General features: G+C 40.3%; 2 protein-coding genes across 7 annotated transcripts in view; both read left to right on the top strand.

Moving 5' to 3' along the window:
- The first annotated feature begins 218 nt into the window (after positions 1 to 218).
- On the top strand, positions 219 to 1,136 carry LOC117070600 (putative uncharacterized protein MGC34800). The gene has a single exon (XM_033189999.1). The coding sequence runs from the start codon at positions 509 to 511 to the stop codon at positions 902 to 904; it is 396 nt and encodes a 131-aa protein (XP_033045890.1). The 5' UTR covers positions 219 to 508; the 3' UTR covers positions 905 to 1,136.
- The window catches only part of TCF12 (transcription factor 12), a 381,043-nt gene continuing 367,154 nt past the window's right edge, over positions 395 to 14,283 (top strand). For all 6 annotated transcript variants that reach the window (XM_033189989.1, XM_033189988.1, XM_033189987.1 and 3 more), the window contains exons 1-3: positions 395 to 1,203; positions 2,188 to 2,284; positions 3,293 to 3,365. In XM_033189989.1, coding sequence (XP_033045880.1) covers positions 2,210 to 2,284; positions 3,293 to 3,365 — 148 coding nt within the window. In that variant the 5' untranslated portion in view covers positions 395 to 1,203; positions 2,188 to 2,209. The remainder of the gene's footprint in view (positions 1,204 to 2,187; positions 2,285 to 3,292; positions 3,366 to 14,283) is intronic.

Genomic DNA, 14,283 nt, shown 5'->3' with positions numbered 1-14,283 from the left:
AAACACTGGCTGCCATTCAAGAAAATCTCACTTCCAGCCCAGTATCGAAGAACTGAGGTTTATTTTGTCTTTTTTCTACTCTGGGGCTTCTTTGAGGCCAAGTTCAGAACTTGCGCATAAGACAGTGGCTGTGTGACAGAGCCACCCTGGGCTGTCTCCGTTAGATGAAGAGACTGGCTTGATCCATTCCCAAGAACTCGTCCCACGTGCAATTCGGTGGCTCCGAATGGGATTTGGGTGGGAGGAGGTGATTGGAGATGTGGGGTCTTGGTGAGTGGGGTATTTGAGAACCTGAAGCTCACACGGCTTTTTCTGGTTTGAGGGAGGTTTGCCCTTTCTCCTGCATTCGGCTCAGCATCGAATCTGACCGGCCGCGCCTACTCGCGGAACGGCCGAGGAGGCTGGGTCTCCCGTCCCCACGCGCGCGGTGTCTGCGCCCACTGCAGCCCTCCTGGGCGGGAGCCTCTGGGCCCAGCTTAGGGTGGCGTCCAGCGTGACCTGCTCGGGAATGGCAGCCTTCAGTGCTCTGCGGCCTCGCGTTCCGGGAAGTTCGGGGACTTGGGCTGCGGATCCAGATGCTCCCACAGCTGTGTCTCCGTCGCTCCGCTTCGGGGGCCGAGAACCAGCAAGACCAACGCGAGGAGGCGCCACAGTGCCTGCCGCCCCGCTCCCAGGGAGCCCGGACGAGGCTTCCTCGGCGAGCGGTCGGGGCCTGCTTCTCGAGGTGCCTGCGAGCGCCTCCTGCCCCTCCCCGCCGGCCCCAACTCCGTACCGCCTCACCCGACCGCGGGCTTTGTCCACCCGCCGCGGTGCGGCTCCTCCCAGTCCCCCGCTGGCTCCTCCCCGCCCCCTCTGCCGGCCCCACTTCCTAGGTGGCGGAGCGGGCCGGGGAGGGAAGGGTTAACCCGCGGCTCTTCCCGGCGCGGAGGGATCCGGAGGCGAGCCGAGCGCGGTGGTGAGGCCGTTTCAGCGAAAAAAATGTCCGCCTGAGGAGACCCACAAGTTCTATTCGGGGGGACCGACAGCCCGCCCCGGGAGGAAGGGGCGGCCAGGCCCGAAAGCCGCCTCCCCCGCCCAGACCCGAGAGCTCGTGCGGGGCAAAGTGAACCGAGCCGCTGGGCGGTGCAAGGGGAAGCCCAAGCCCGCTCTCCCGGCCAAAGTGAACTTTAATCGGGGTGGTTGGATGCGGAGACGGGGCGGCAGGTAATTGCGGGCTAGCTAGCGGGAGGGGGGCGGCGCGGCGGGGCTGGGGACTGCGGGACGCCGCCGCGTCCCTGCTGGAGCGGGGGCGCCCCCGTCCCCCGCCTCAACTCCGCGCCCCTTTGTACAGCGCCAAACCAGGGGTCCCCTCCAAGTTGGGGAGCGGAGTGGAGGCGGAGGCTCGAGTCGCGGGCGCTCAGGCCCGCTGGCGGCGCGCTCGGCCTGTGCGCCCCGTTCGGCTCTCGACTCGGGCCGGCGCCCAGGCTCCGGGGCGCGCGGGAGATCGGGCGGCTTCGGCCGCGGAGCCAGGCTCATTGTTCGGCAGGTCCGGGGCAGGGCAGCAAAAGTGGGAGGAGGCCGAGCCTGGGGAGGAGGACGCCGGGCGAGAGCGAGACTAGTTGTCGGCGTTTCTGTTTTCTGTTTAAAAACGCCCTTGGATGCGCCGGGGGTGCTTTCCGACCCCCTGGGCCCGCCGGGGACGTCCGGGCGGCGGCGGCCGCAGACGCGGGCCTGCGAGCGGCGCGTTCCCTGCAACTTGTCAGTTCTATTGTTGCCGAGCGAGTGAGTCACTTCGCATCTCCGCTCGCCGCCGCTCCGCTCGCTGGACGCCGAATTGCCCCTCACCCGGCTCCTCGAGACCCCAGCCGCGGCCGGGCCCCGCGCGCTGAGCACCCGGCGGCGGCGCGGAGCAGGGGGCCCCGAGGAGGGGCCGGAGACTGGCTCGGAAACTTGCGGGAGAGGCGGCGAGTTGCGGGAGCCGCCGCGTCGGTCTCGGGCCGCGCCGAGGAACGCGTGGATTCCGGGACCCGGCGCGGGCACTGAGCCCTCCCGCCCCCTCCTCGCGCGGCGGTGGGAGCGAGTCGGGGTCCTGGAAGTCATCCCGGCGCCCCCAGCGCTCTTCCGTAATCTTCCCCAGTAGGTCTCTGTGTCCCCTCACACACTTTGGGCCTCGGTGGTCTCTCGCTGAGCCTGTTTCCTCTGCCCTAGGACCTGCTAGAAGTGGCTGAAGATGAATCCCCAGCAACAACGCATGGCCGCTATAGGGACCGACAAGGAGCTGAGCGACCTGCTGGACTTCAGTGCGGTATGAGAGCTTTCCACGACATCTTGGGGTTCTGCTGAGGATTTAAAAAAAAAAAAAAAGAAAGGGTGGGGGGAAGCAACGTGGGGACTAGGCAGCGTGAACTCCATCTGCTTGAGCAGTAGTTCTCAGGGCCGGAGTCCAGCTCCCCCAAGTTGGACACCTGAACTTTGATGTAATGTCTAGACTTGCACATTTAAAACTTTAATGCCAGAGGGGTCATTTGATTTAACCAGTTAAAAGGAGAACAATGTAATTATGACCTTTGGTTGAGTCACCTTCCCACTCCGATGATTATTAGGGATCTTGGACTTTATATGAAAAAGTGTTGTGTTTTTCTTCAACACTCATCACCATTTTTCTCTCCAATATCAGATGTAGTTTATGGTACCTGAAAGATGTCAGCGACAAGAAAAGTAGTCCAGAGCTAGAATTTCTAGCCTTCTGAGCAGAGTACTTTTATACACACACGTGTGTGTGTGTGTGTGTGTGTGTGTATTATGTTCTTAACATGGAAAATGACTTAAAAACATCAACTGAAACCGAAGGGCCCACTGCTTTTATTTTTAATGGGTCTAATTCCTTTATTAACTGCTGTTAGGAGGCAGCACCTATACCTGCTTTATACAATTCAGTTATAATCCTTTATGTAGTAATTTAATTGGCCATAATTCTGACTGTATGTGTATATTAAGGTGTAATGTAAACGTAATGACATTCACTTAGTTCCACAGTAAAAATCATGGATAATAATATATTGTGTAAACTTAATAATCTTGGAATCTTCCGTGTAAATGATCGGGTCTTCAGAACAAAATGTAGCCATTATTTCCAATTAATTAGGAAATAGTATCACTCAGTGTATTTGCCTCTCTGGATCTGAATGTATCTCCAATTTTATTTTAACTTCCCTCCGAAGTATAATAACTGATGAATGACTTTTGGTGGACTTTTGTCAGCAAAGAATCTAGAAGAATTTCAGGACTAACATATATTTGGGTTATTTCGCAGATGTTTTCCCCACCTGTTAATAGTGGGAAAACTAGACCAACTACACTGGGAAGCAGTCAATTCAGTGGATCAGGTAAGATGATGTCTTAAACTAAAGTTATATTTTGGTGGTGTGATACATTTTAGTAGAAAAATAGAAAGCATGACATTTAAATATTATTGAATATATGTATATAAAAGGTGGAGTTGAGTCAAGTGATAATTAGTAAGATTTATTGATTTTAAAAGATGATAGTTCCCTCAGAAATCTGTAGGAAATCAGTAGTTTCGTTGACAATTATTTAAAATGTTAGTGGGTTAACTTTTCAAAATGAATAGAAACTTAGATTTATTTTTAAATACCTATTAGATGACTGAATTCTGTCCTATATCCAGATTACATTCTGATAATGTTTAGAGTAAGTTAAAGTAGATCTACACACTAGTGCTCTTTAAATTTACTTTCAATACATTTATGACTACTGTGCTCCATTTTAAAACATTTATCCCATTTTTCTTAAGTATGCATTTTCTCATTTTTTGACTTTTAAAAACTCATAATTTCAAAATATTTTAGAAGCAAGGTTCATTCCAGTGTACAAAAGCTGTAACTTTTTATTTAATTTAAGTTTATTTCTTTGTGCTCAGAGATGAAAAAAGTTAACTAAAGCTGTGACAGCATCATCTTAAGAAAACCAGCTGTCAAATCTCTGGGCTGAAACTCAGTAATTCCTCTTTGATGGGTGCTTTTTATTTCCCCTGGTAAAATAATAGTTGATTTCTTAAAATACTGTGAGAATAAAACATCAGAAAATAAGGTTAATTTCATAACCACCTAAACACTTCATACCACTTTAGATTCTAAAAAGTTTGTTTTTAAAAATTGTATACTAATTTAATTTACTAAAATTCATTTTTAATTATGAAATTACAGCTTGTGGGGAAAGTATAGCATGTCCTTAATCATGTTAAGTGAGTGAAATGAAGGCGTTGTTTTGAATTTTAAGTAGGTTAAAGACTAATATTATTCTTGATCAAAAGGACATCATGAAACGATAGCCAAGTCCCAACTCTTCTCTCACCTCCTTCCTTTTACTGGTAATCATTTGAAAGTTGTTACTTTTTTGTGGTGGGGGGAGAAAATTTAATAATTTTAAAGTTGTAGAAGATGGCTGTATTTCTTTACAGGTGTTGATACATCTCATTTTTGCAACTAATAATTCATTCTCAGGAACCTTCAGATTTACTTTGACCAATACATGGTAGATGATGCTTAGTATTTTTTAAAAATGAGTCATGATATTACTGTTGCCTACTGTTCCAGCTTAAATTGTGGTAAATATGTATAACTGGACACTCACTGATACGATAACATGAACTCCAGGAACTTGCTATTAGAAGTGCATTCTATTTTTAGGATAAAGGCAATTATATTTATTTCACTTTTTAAACTTAAGAAGGATTTATGTAGTCTGTGAAATTAAAAAGTATATATATATGAACTGGGATATGGATTACAAGCATGGCATTGGAGCAATTTTTGGACTTCTTTTAGTATGTTGCATTACACAAAGAAAAAATTATTTTTCTACATTGCTAATGGTCACCGTATTTGATTATTTGGAGTAGGAACTTTTAGTTTTAAAAGTTAGATTTGTTATCCATTGAAAGATTTGAACTTACACACCTGTATGCCGTGAACTTAGCAATATTTATCTGTGTGTTTTGTTTTAAATGCTACAAAAAGTTGTAATAAGCTGTGACTTTTAATAAATTAGTGAATGAATTTGAATTTGGGGAGAAGAAAATGGCATGTGATTTTTTTTCAAATCAAGATGTACTGGTAGATATAATTTTTCTGTGGCCATTTCTTAAAGGGAATGTCTAAAAGAAATTGGTATAGTAACATTATTTTAGTTATATAATTTATATTTGTATACCTTATTGACATTTGAATAATCTTCTGCCCTGATTTCAAAGAATATTATGTAATACACCCTAATGCCTATGTATTTGCAGCTATTAAGGAGCTAAAGATCTGACTTTCCTTTTGAAGAGCTGCCGTAGTAAAGATTAGAGTTTTTTGTTTGTTTTCTGTTTTATCTTTGGAGTAGTATTTATAAAAACCTCATGCTGTTTGACTTATGAAAACTAGAGTTTATAGTTGGGCATTGTAATTTCCTTTCTTATTTGTCCTTTTTGAGGAAGACTCAATTTCACAGTGGGCTGTTTTTGAGAAACAATATATAATACTTTCAGAAACATTTTTAACTGAAAGAATATATATATATACTATAGTATGTGATGTTATCTTTAATCTTATTGCTGAAGCAAAACAAATAACTCATGATAGCTGAGTTATTTGCGTGTCAGAAGTCACTATGGAAAAGATAAAGATGTGTTTACTACTTATTTGTCTTGAGGATCTGTTACGTTATTCCTTCATCAAGGTGTTAAAATTTTCTTTGCATTATGGTGAGAGTGAATTTGTTCACTTGGTATGATGGGCTGTGTGAAGTGTTCCTAAAGTGACCTTGAGAGAAGCTTTTCTTTCTGTAGGAGTGAAAGGTGGGGTACTCTGATTAGGGCAGTGTATAGAAAGAAAGGGCAGTGTGTAGAAGGAAAGTTTGTTAAAAGGATTGACAACATGGAAATGGTTCAGATGTTTAAATCCATGTCCTCAACTTTAGGGTTTGAGTGTGTTAATGTCTAAATTGTGATTTTGGGTTTAGTTTTTAGTAGATTAAGTGTTTGTTATGATATCTGAAAATTTCCTTTGTTTTGGAATCCGAGTAGTAAGGGATGTTGTCATTTTGTAAGCCATCTGTAGATATTGAGCATCTCTCTTATATTTCTATCTAGAATGTCGTTTTGACTATTAAGTAAAGCTTTACTTTTTCTTATTGAATTCGGACTTTTGTAACAGTATAGGTTTCTTTTTGCCCAAAATTTTCAGAGGTAATTGTAGGAAGTATTTTCTGGCTCTTAATTTTTAAAAAGGAATACAGATTTTCATTTTTCAGTTACTGATATTTTTTGGTCGGGGGAAATTTTTAGATGTACTTATAGGCTTTTTGGAAATATTGACATAGGGCCAGAAAAATGAATTCTCATTAAATTACTCTTCAGTATTTTTATTTTTAGATAGTTATAGATTCATATGCAGTTGTAAGAAACTATACAGAGATTCTATATGCCTTTACCCAGTTTCCTGCAATAATAGCACCTTGCAAAATTAGTACAGTATCACAACTAGGTTATTGATAGTGATACAGTCGGGATACAAAAACTGTTCTGTCTCTCCAGGGATTCTTGGTGTTGGCCTTTTATAACTGCATCCACTTTTCAAGTAATTTAAAAAAATGGTAAGATTACTAAATGCCTTCTTACCCTGTTAAATGTGGAGTAAGCTTTTCAAGTTGCCATAGCATTACTTGAACATATCAAGAACAAAATCAAGAGAAAACCAAAATTGTACCACTGTGGGTTTTTACTGAACTATAATAGAAATAGGAATGGTGATTTGAGAGCGAAAACCAGGTCTGACCTTTCACTTAAGGTATTTTAAGGTTATGAGTAGGGTGTGGTTCATATTATGTACATAATAGTGTTGAAATTTATAATAGCTATAATTTGTAATAATACGTACTTGTTAATATTGAGCCATGTTAGACATTTGCTTCAGGTAAGCTGTAGTGATTAATGAGAGTAACCACAGAATTAGCAGGTGTGTGAGGAAAAATATATTTTGGGACAAATATGGTCTGGTATTTAAGTGGCTCATTTAAGGTAAAAGGTAGCAAGGAAGTGTTTTAGAGAAAACCTGTATATGAAAACTCAAACTTGGAAAACATAAAAATTAGAGAAAGGATTACAACCATGAGTACTATATACTTTTCAGGACAATTCCTGAACAATTGAAAAACAAGGTCGGGTGCGGTGACTCATGCCTTTAATCTCAGCACTTCGGAGGCTGAGGTGGGTGGATCACCTGAGGTCAGGAGTTCGAGACCAGCCTGGCCAACATGGTGAAACCCTGTTTCTACTAATAATACAAAAACTTGCTAGGCGTGATGGTGGGCACCTGTAATGCCAGCTACTCAGGAGGCTGGGGTGGGAGAATTGCTTGAACTCGGGAGGCAAGAGGTTGCAGTGACCTGAGATGGTGCCACTGCACTCTAGTCTTGGCAACAGAGTGAGACTCTTGTCTCCAAAAAAACAAAAAAAATGGTGTTCTCCCCTCCCCCCCAGCCGTAGTCATTGCTTGTAATGGATTTGAAAAACAGTTTGATTAGATCACAACATTTTAGGGGCTTGTTTTTTGTATATAGTGAGGCATACCTACGATTAATATTTTTGTTTTAATGAAACACAAATTCAAGTTTCTGTCTTCAAGATGTCCTTTGCTATATCTTTGAGTTTTTAAACAAGCCTTTTGAAATGGGAAGATAAAGATGAAGATATCCAGCCTTGACTATAAACAACTTTCAAATTTTATACTTATTTGGGCAATAAATAATACTGTCTTATTAAAGCCATATAGTCTTTTCTGCTCTTAAACAATTGGTAATCTTTTCTGGAATGTCATTGCCTGCCTACTGTTGTCAAAGACTTGGATAATCTCACTGAAAGAAGGTAAAAGTAACACTATTAGAAAGGCTCTCCTGAAAAAGAAAAAAAAAGTGGTATTTCTGGACAATGTGTGGAATGCCTTTTTAAAAGATCATTTAATAAGACTGTTTTTGGGTATCACTTGAAAGTATGTTTATGGATGGGAATGTTGAAATTGCAAATCTGAAGCGTTTGTGTTTAGGGAAGATAATGAGAAGACAAATATTTAAATATGTTAGTTCAAAAGACTAATGAATGACAGTGTCCTTTGTTAAATAGTTGTGCCATAAGTATCTCATTTTTATCAATTAACTATTTAGTATCTACCTATGCATTCTTCTAGCAGTTTTTGGGAAGATGGGAAATGGAGAAGGTCATTGCTCAGAAAAAGTGAGACATTTCCCCGGGCGTGGTGGCTCACGCCTGTAATCACAGCATTTTGGGAGGCTGAGGCAGGCAGATCACTTGAGGCCAGGAGTTGGAGATCAGCCTGGCCAACGTAGCAAAACCCTGTCTCTACCAAAAATACAAAAAATTAGCCAGGTGTTGTGGCACGTGCCTGTAGTCCCAGCTACTGGGGAGGCTGAGGCAGGAGAATCGCTTGAACCCGGGAGGCAGAGGTTCCAGTGAGCCGAGATTGCGCCACGGCACTCCCTCTTGGGTGCATGGAAGGAGACTGTCTCAAAAAAAAAAAAAAGGTGGAAACATTTATTATTAGATGGGAAGTAAAATACTTCTCTTAACATAGAAAATGTCAACAAACACACATTATTGTAGTTTAAATTGAGTCCATAAGAAAGAGGCTCTCCTGAAGAGTCAGGGAATTGGCTTAAGGAAAACTCAAAAATGTTGAGTTTAGAGTTAAGTTGTGATGGAGATATGGACAATGAATTAGGGAAGAGAAGAACTGGTCTTCCAGTTGAGGAATAGCATGAGGAGAGACCTGGAAATAAGAATTTAGCTTGACCCAAGGGCCTGTACAGTTCAGAGAGAAAGAAGCTGGTTTTTATTTGTCACCACTCCTTAATTCCCGGGGGAGCTCATATTTACATATTATCTGGAGCTGGACTACAGGTGTTCAGATCCAGAAATCACCAGTGATTATCTGGGTGATCTTGGGTATGTTACTTAACTTCTCTGCTTCTGTTTCTTAATCTGTAAAACAGGACTAATAATAGTAGTTATCCTTGTAAGGTTGTTAGGAGTGTTCAATGAGTTAATACATGTAAAGTTCCAAGAATAGTGCCTAGCACATAGTTAGCTGTGGTGGAGTAAATTGTTGGTGGTGAGACACTAAAATAAGGAAGGCATTTATTTACTTTGGAGGCCTTTATGACAATCTAGGATGAGCTGGTGAGGGGTTGCATTTGATGTTAGTGTAAGGAATAGAAAGGAAAAATATCAGAAGTAAAGGATTGATAGAATTTGAAGGATTGGCTTTCTTGTAGGTAAGAGAAATGACTCAAGATTGCAGTTCTGACATAATTGGAGGATAGTAATGCTGGAGGTAATAAAGATGCTGAATTGTTTTTTGCATTTTATATTTCACATGACCTGGGACTCTTCTGGCTAATTTGAAGATTTATGAGGGAAGGATGCTCAGTAAAGATGTTGGTTAAAAAGAAGACCGTCTTTTTTCTGCATATAAAGTTATTACATAGTCATAATTGAAAAGAAAATTGGAGAACAGAAAAAGCAAAAGGGGAAAAATTACCTTTATTTCACTATCCAGAGAAAATTGTTTATTTCCTTTTTGTCGTTTTTTTCTTATAGTTCTGTTTGCAAAGTTGGTAACTTAATGTTAGATCATTTATGTCCTATTTTTTGTTTCACTTAATCTTCTACCATTGACATTTTCTCCTGTTATTAACTTGGCTTAAAATAGTTGCATGCTCTTAAGTGGAATGAATATAGCATAACTTAACAAATCCATTTTCTTACTACTTGACATTTAGGGATTTTTGTTAATTTGCTTTTTGATATGATAAATAATGTAGTACTGACCACCTTTTTGTGTGTGTGCATGTTTTTGCCCACATTTTGATTTCTTTTGGTTAGAAGATGCAAATTTTGTTTTTTGTGCCTACAAGTTAATAATTAAAGCTAATGAATTCCCTTAGGGAAGTGAACACAGAGGGAGATAATTTATCAGGCCAGGGATTGATGTTAATGGTGGAGTTACATGCATAAAATCAGTGACTTCGGTTGATTATTTAATGTAACAATACAAAATTTTATTAGTATGTGAATGGAATGCATTATGACATTTGGAGCACATTTGTGCTTGTATACAAATGTGTTGTGTGGTGACTGGAGGGAATTCCTGTCATTCTTTGACCTGTGCTTATTGAAGTGGAGTGGAATCTAATTGGAGTCTTGTCAGTGAGAGAGCCCTTGAATTCCTGACTTTTTGTGAGAGAGGCAGTATAGGGTAGTGGAAAGAATTGGGCTCAGGAGCCAGACAACTGGATTGGAATCGATGACTTGCAGCTTACTAGTAGGATGGCCTTAGGCAAGACATTTAAATAATCAGAGCTATACTTTTTTCATTTGTGGAAAGTGGGTAATAATGCCCACCTACAGAATCCTTGTGAAGATTAAATAAGGTTATCTATATATTTCCTCCTACAAAGCTGCTTCAGAAATGGTAGCTGCTATTTTTGTGGTACCTTCTAATTAATATTCTTGGTAATACTAATGATTCTATTAGAAATCATTATATAGCCAGTATTATAGCTAGTGTTTATTGAATTCCTATTATATGCTAGGCATTGTGTTAAGCAATTTATGGGCATTATCTCATTTTACTTTGGGTAAAATGAAATGATTTGTCTGTGGTGTTGGAAGTAAGGAAATACCCCTACAAGAGCAACAAATAAAAGTTGCTTTTAGTGCCATAAAATTGTGTATATGAAGTCTGAGAAGTTATCAGGCATATAAGTAGTTTTGAAAGTCGTGAAGTACCTAAGAACCTTAACTTTTCTTTTTTAGTTGATTTCTTCTTAATGTTATTATTTTGTAGACTCTACTTTGTAGAGTGCAGAATAATGAAGAGAATGTGTACACCGTTTGAAACTCCTTTTCCATGCTTATTTATCGCCACCACCTAAATGTAGTATTTTGTCCATATTATTTCTCCAGGTACTTGAAATTCTTTCTGGAGTAAGGCATAGTCTAAATAATTAAGTAAAATAAAAATTACCTGACTTGAAAGGATAGAACGCCTGGGAACAGGTTAGAGAGAATGTTAAGAGTCTCTAGGGTGGAGCGTCTTCACTTTTTTTCTTAATGGCAGAGAAGAAGGAACATAAACTCCCTTGGTAGCCTGAAGCAGCACGTCGCAAGTGAGTGGAAGAAATTGTATCTTAAAAATTCATGTACATTTTATTTTCTACTTGCTATCACAACTATTTGCAGTAATTTAAATATGTTTTCATTAATCAGTGAGTAAAACTGAATTTCTAAAGTTACATCATTTTCAGCTTATGGCATTACCTTCCTCCTGTTTTGGTTTGTATCTTTGAGGGTAAGGGTCAGGATGGAATGGAATGCTGGCCAATCCTTAATGAGAAGCCCAACTCTAGAGCATATCTTTAGCTGTATTTTTTCGTGCACCTTTTCTTGCTCCTATAGAAGCCTGTAAAAAGGGATCATTACATCGGGGGAAACATGGTTTTGGTAGAAAGAAAACTGTTATTTTCATAAACTGAAACACAGATAGCTTTGTTAATAACATGACTGTTATTTGAAACTTTTTTCTGTTTCCAGCCAGATCATCCTGTAGTTTGTAAAGATACCCTTGACTTGGAAAGAAAATGTAATTTTTATAGAGAGAGCTTTGTTTTTTTTGTTCCATGTTTAAAATGTGCTCTCATGTGTTCCAGGTTAAAAATGTGCTCTCATAAATACTATGGTGAGTCATCTAAGCTACTGTAAGCTGCTTGGGGACTTAAAGATCACATTTAAAGATCACACAGAAAAGAAAACGGATTAGAGATTGGTTACTAATTTTTATTGCATTGGGTGGTGACTCAGGGATGAAACCTTCAACATAATGTAATAAAACAATTAGCGATAAGGTACAGGACAGAAAATACTACCTTTTTTTTTTCTTAAAAAAGCACTACTACCATAACTTACTATATTTTGGTTATTAAAATTGGGAAAATTTGGCCCAAGATGTCATTTTGTCAGCTCTGTGGTATTAGGAAGGTGCCTGAGTTTGAACTGAGGGGGTTTCTCCACATTTGTTGTAATCTATGGAAGATCATTGTAGTTGCCAAATGGAAGTCTTTGTGGAGGCAGCCTCCCTCAAAAGTTGTCAGTTTGTTTGCTTCTGGTAGTTTTGCCTGTGAGCTATTTTCAGGCTTTAAAAATGAGCAAGATAGACTCATAATTACTCTTTCATCGCTTCATTGGTAGCTGATACATGAACACAGGTTGGACTTAATATAATCATGGCTGCTCCAGTCAGCGAGCGAATGCGCTGCTGCTGTGGGCCAGAGTTGTGACTGTTGGTTAGGCATGGCAGATCTCCCTGCTGGGAGGGAATTACCGTTATCCAGCTTCTTGGTCCCAGAGGCATGTTGTTGTTTTGAGGTGGCTGGGGATAAGTAAGTAGTTTGTTTGTACCTTTGGAGAGGAAAAAATGCTAGGCTCACTTTGAACAGAAATGGGGTTTGGCCACAGGTCAGTTTAGAGAATCTGAGCTTATGTGGGCCCTTGTGCCAAGGGTAAGAATGTAAGAATCTTTGAGTTCTCCTGCAGGATCCTTCTAGGTTTTTCCTATTTGGAAAACCCACTATATCTAGCCAACTTTGTCATGTGGTCCAGAGGCCCATTTACTAATCTGCTTGGTACTGACATACTCAGATTTTAGAAAATGTTTTTTAGTGTTAGTCCCAGTTGGGAATAAAGTTAAAGGGAAAAGTGTTTCATGTTGAATCTCTTGATAGGAACATATAACTTGAAATGATTATAACTTTTCAATTAGGTAGGTAATTAGAGCCATTTCAAGATGGTCCTAAATATCCTAAATATCTTTTATCTAAGCATCAGCTAGTTTTTTTTTTTTTATTCTAGGTGGTAGCATATTTTATTATTTGTCAAGATCCGCTTTTCCCTGTTAGAGATCCACAGCCCCTTATCTGCAATTTTGAAATCCAAAAAGATCTGAACCACAATTAATTTCAGCATGAAGTATTTTGATGGCAAAATCTGATCTTATCTGAAAGGAGGCCGTTGACATTCTCTATTTTCCTAGTTCCTGTGTGGTTGCCAGGAGCTGATTTGTAGCATATGACATATGTACCTATATACTATGTTTCCTTTCTAAAGTCTGAAAAACTGAGTTCTAAAACCCATCTGGCCCCATGGATTTTAGAAAAGGTATTATGGAGATCTGTCTGTCTCTCCTCCTCTCCCTCCTTCCTTCACCCCCCACCCCAGGGATTGTTTTCAGCTCACAGTAAGAACTTTTTGTTCTCAAAAGTCTAAACTAGAGACTTCATTATTTTAAATACAGAACAAAAAATTGTGGTGGACTTGTTTATATAAAGCAAATTCTTTTTGAAATATAAGCTTTTCAGGCTGAGTTTTATGCTTTGAGTAGTCCGTCCAATACATTGATTTAGGGAATCAAGATCTGTTTTGAGGAGAGAGAAGCTTTCTCGTCTTTTGGGCCAACAAGTGTGCTGATACTTCTCTGATCAGTTAAAGCATGCGGAGAAATTTTCAGGGTACTATCAGGAGAGTAGAGTTCTTTTCATTTGGTCCCCATTTGGTATACATAAGAAGATTATATGAGCTCTGCTACAAGGAAGCCTCAACCCTGACCATACTCTTTTGAATTCTGACTGAGAGCAAACAGTTAAGAAAATCCTAATAGTCATCTTCAAGAAGAAAAGTAGAACCAAGATACTTTGCTGTAGGGAACACACAAAATCAGTCTTTGGTAAACTTTATTCTTTCCTTTTATATTGGTGAAAAGTTTTCATAGATTAGTAGCATGATGTTTATTCCTGAAATACACTCATTACAGGCATCTTAATTAAAAACAAGTTATGATTCTGTTGAGTGTGAAATTTTCCTCAGGAGCTTGTTATTGGCTCAGACGCACTACTGTTTAATATAAACTGTGAAAGTAGTAATGAAGTGTATAATAAACTAGTTTGCTGTAGTCTGTTTTGAGAGGTGGACCAGTAGGCCATTGACTTTTCTGGTGGCTTTGCAAGCCGTTGATTGTACTGTTGCTAGTGTTATTGTCTTAAGAACCATGATACAATGTTGAATAATTAAATCCACTTAAAGGTTGTAGGGGTTTGAGATGCTGTACTGCAGGAACACAAAACATGCCATAGTGCCAGGGTCTCTCTTGCCTTCATATTTGTATAATCCCTCTT

Source organism: Trachypithecus francoisi, unplaced genomic scaffold (assembly GCF_009764315.1).
Source record: "Trachypithecus francoisi isolate TF-2019V2 unplaced genomic scaffold, Tfra_2.0 Lachesis_group3, whole genome shotgun sequence".
In the NCBI taxonomy this organism is placed as follows: Eukaryota; Metazoa; Chordata; class Mammalia; order Primates; family Cercopithecidae; genus Trachypithecus; species Trachypithecus francoisi.
Note: the sequence above shows the minus strand (reverse complement) of the source record. Positions and strands in the feature narration are given on the sequence as shown.

Excerpts from the sequence above, each read along its gene's own strand:
- LOC117070600 (XM_033189999.1), top strand. The coding sequence starts at position 509 with ATGGCAGCCTTCAGTGCTCTGCGGCCTCGCGTTCCGGGAAGTTCGGGG.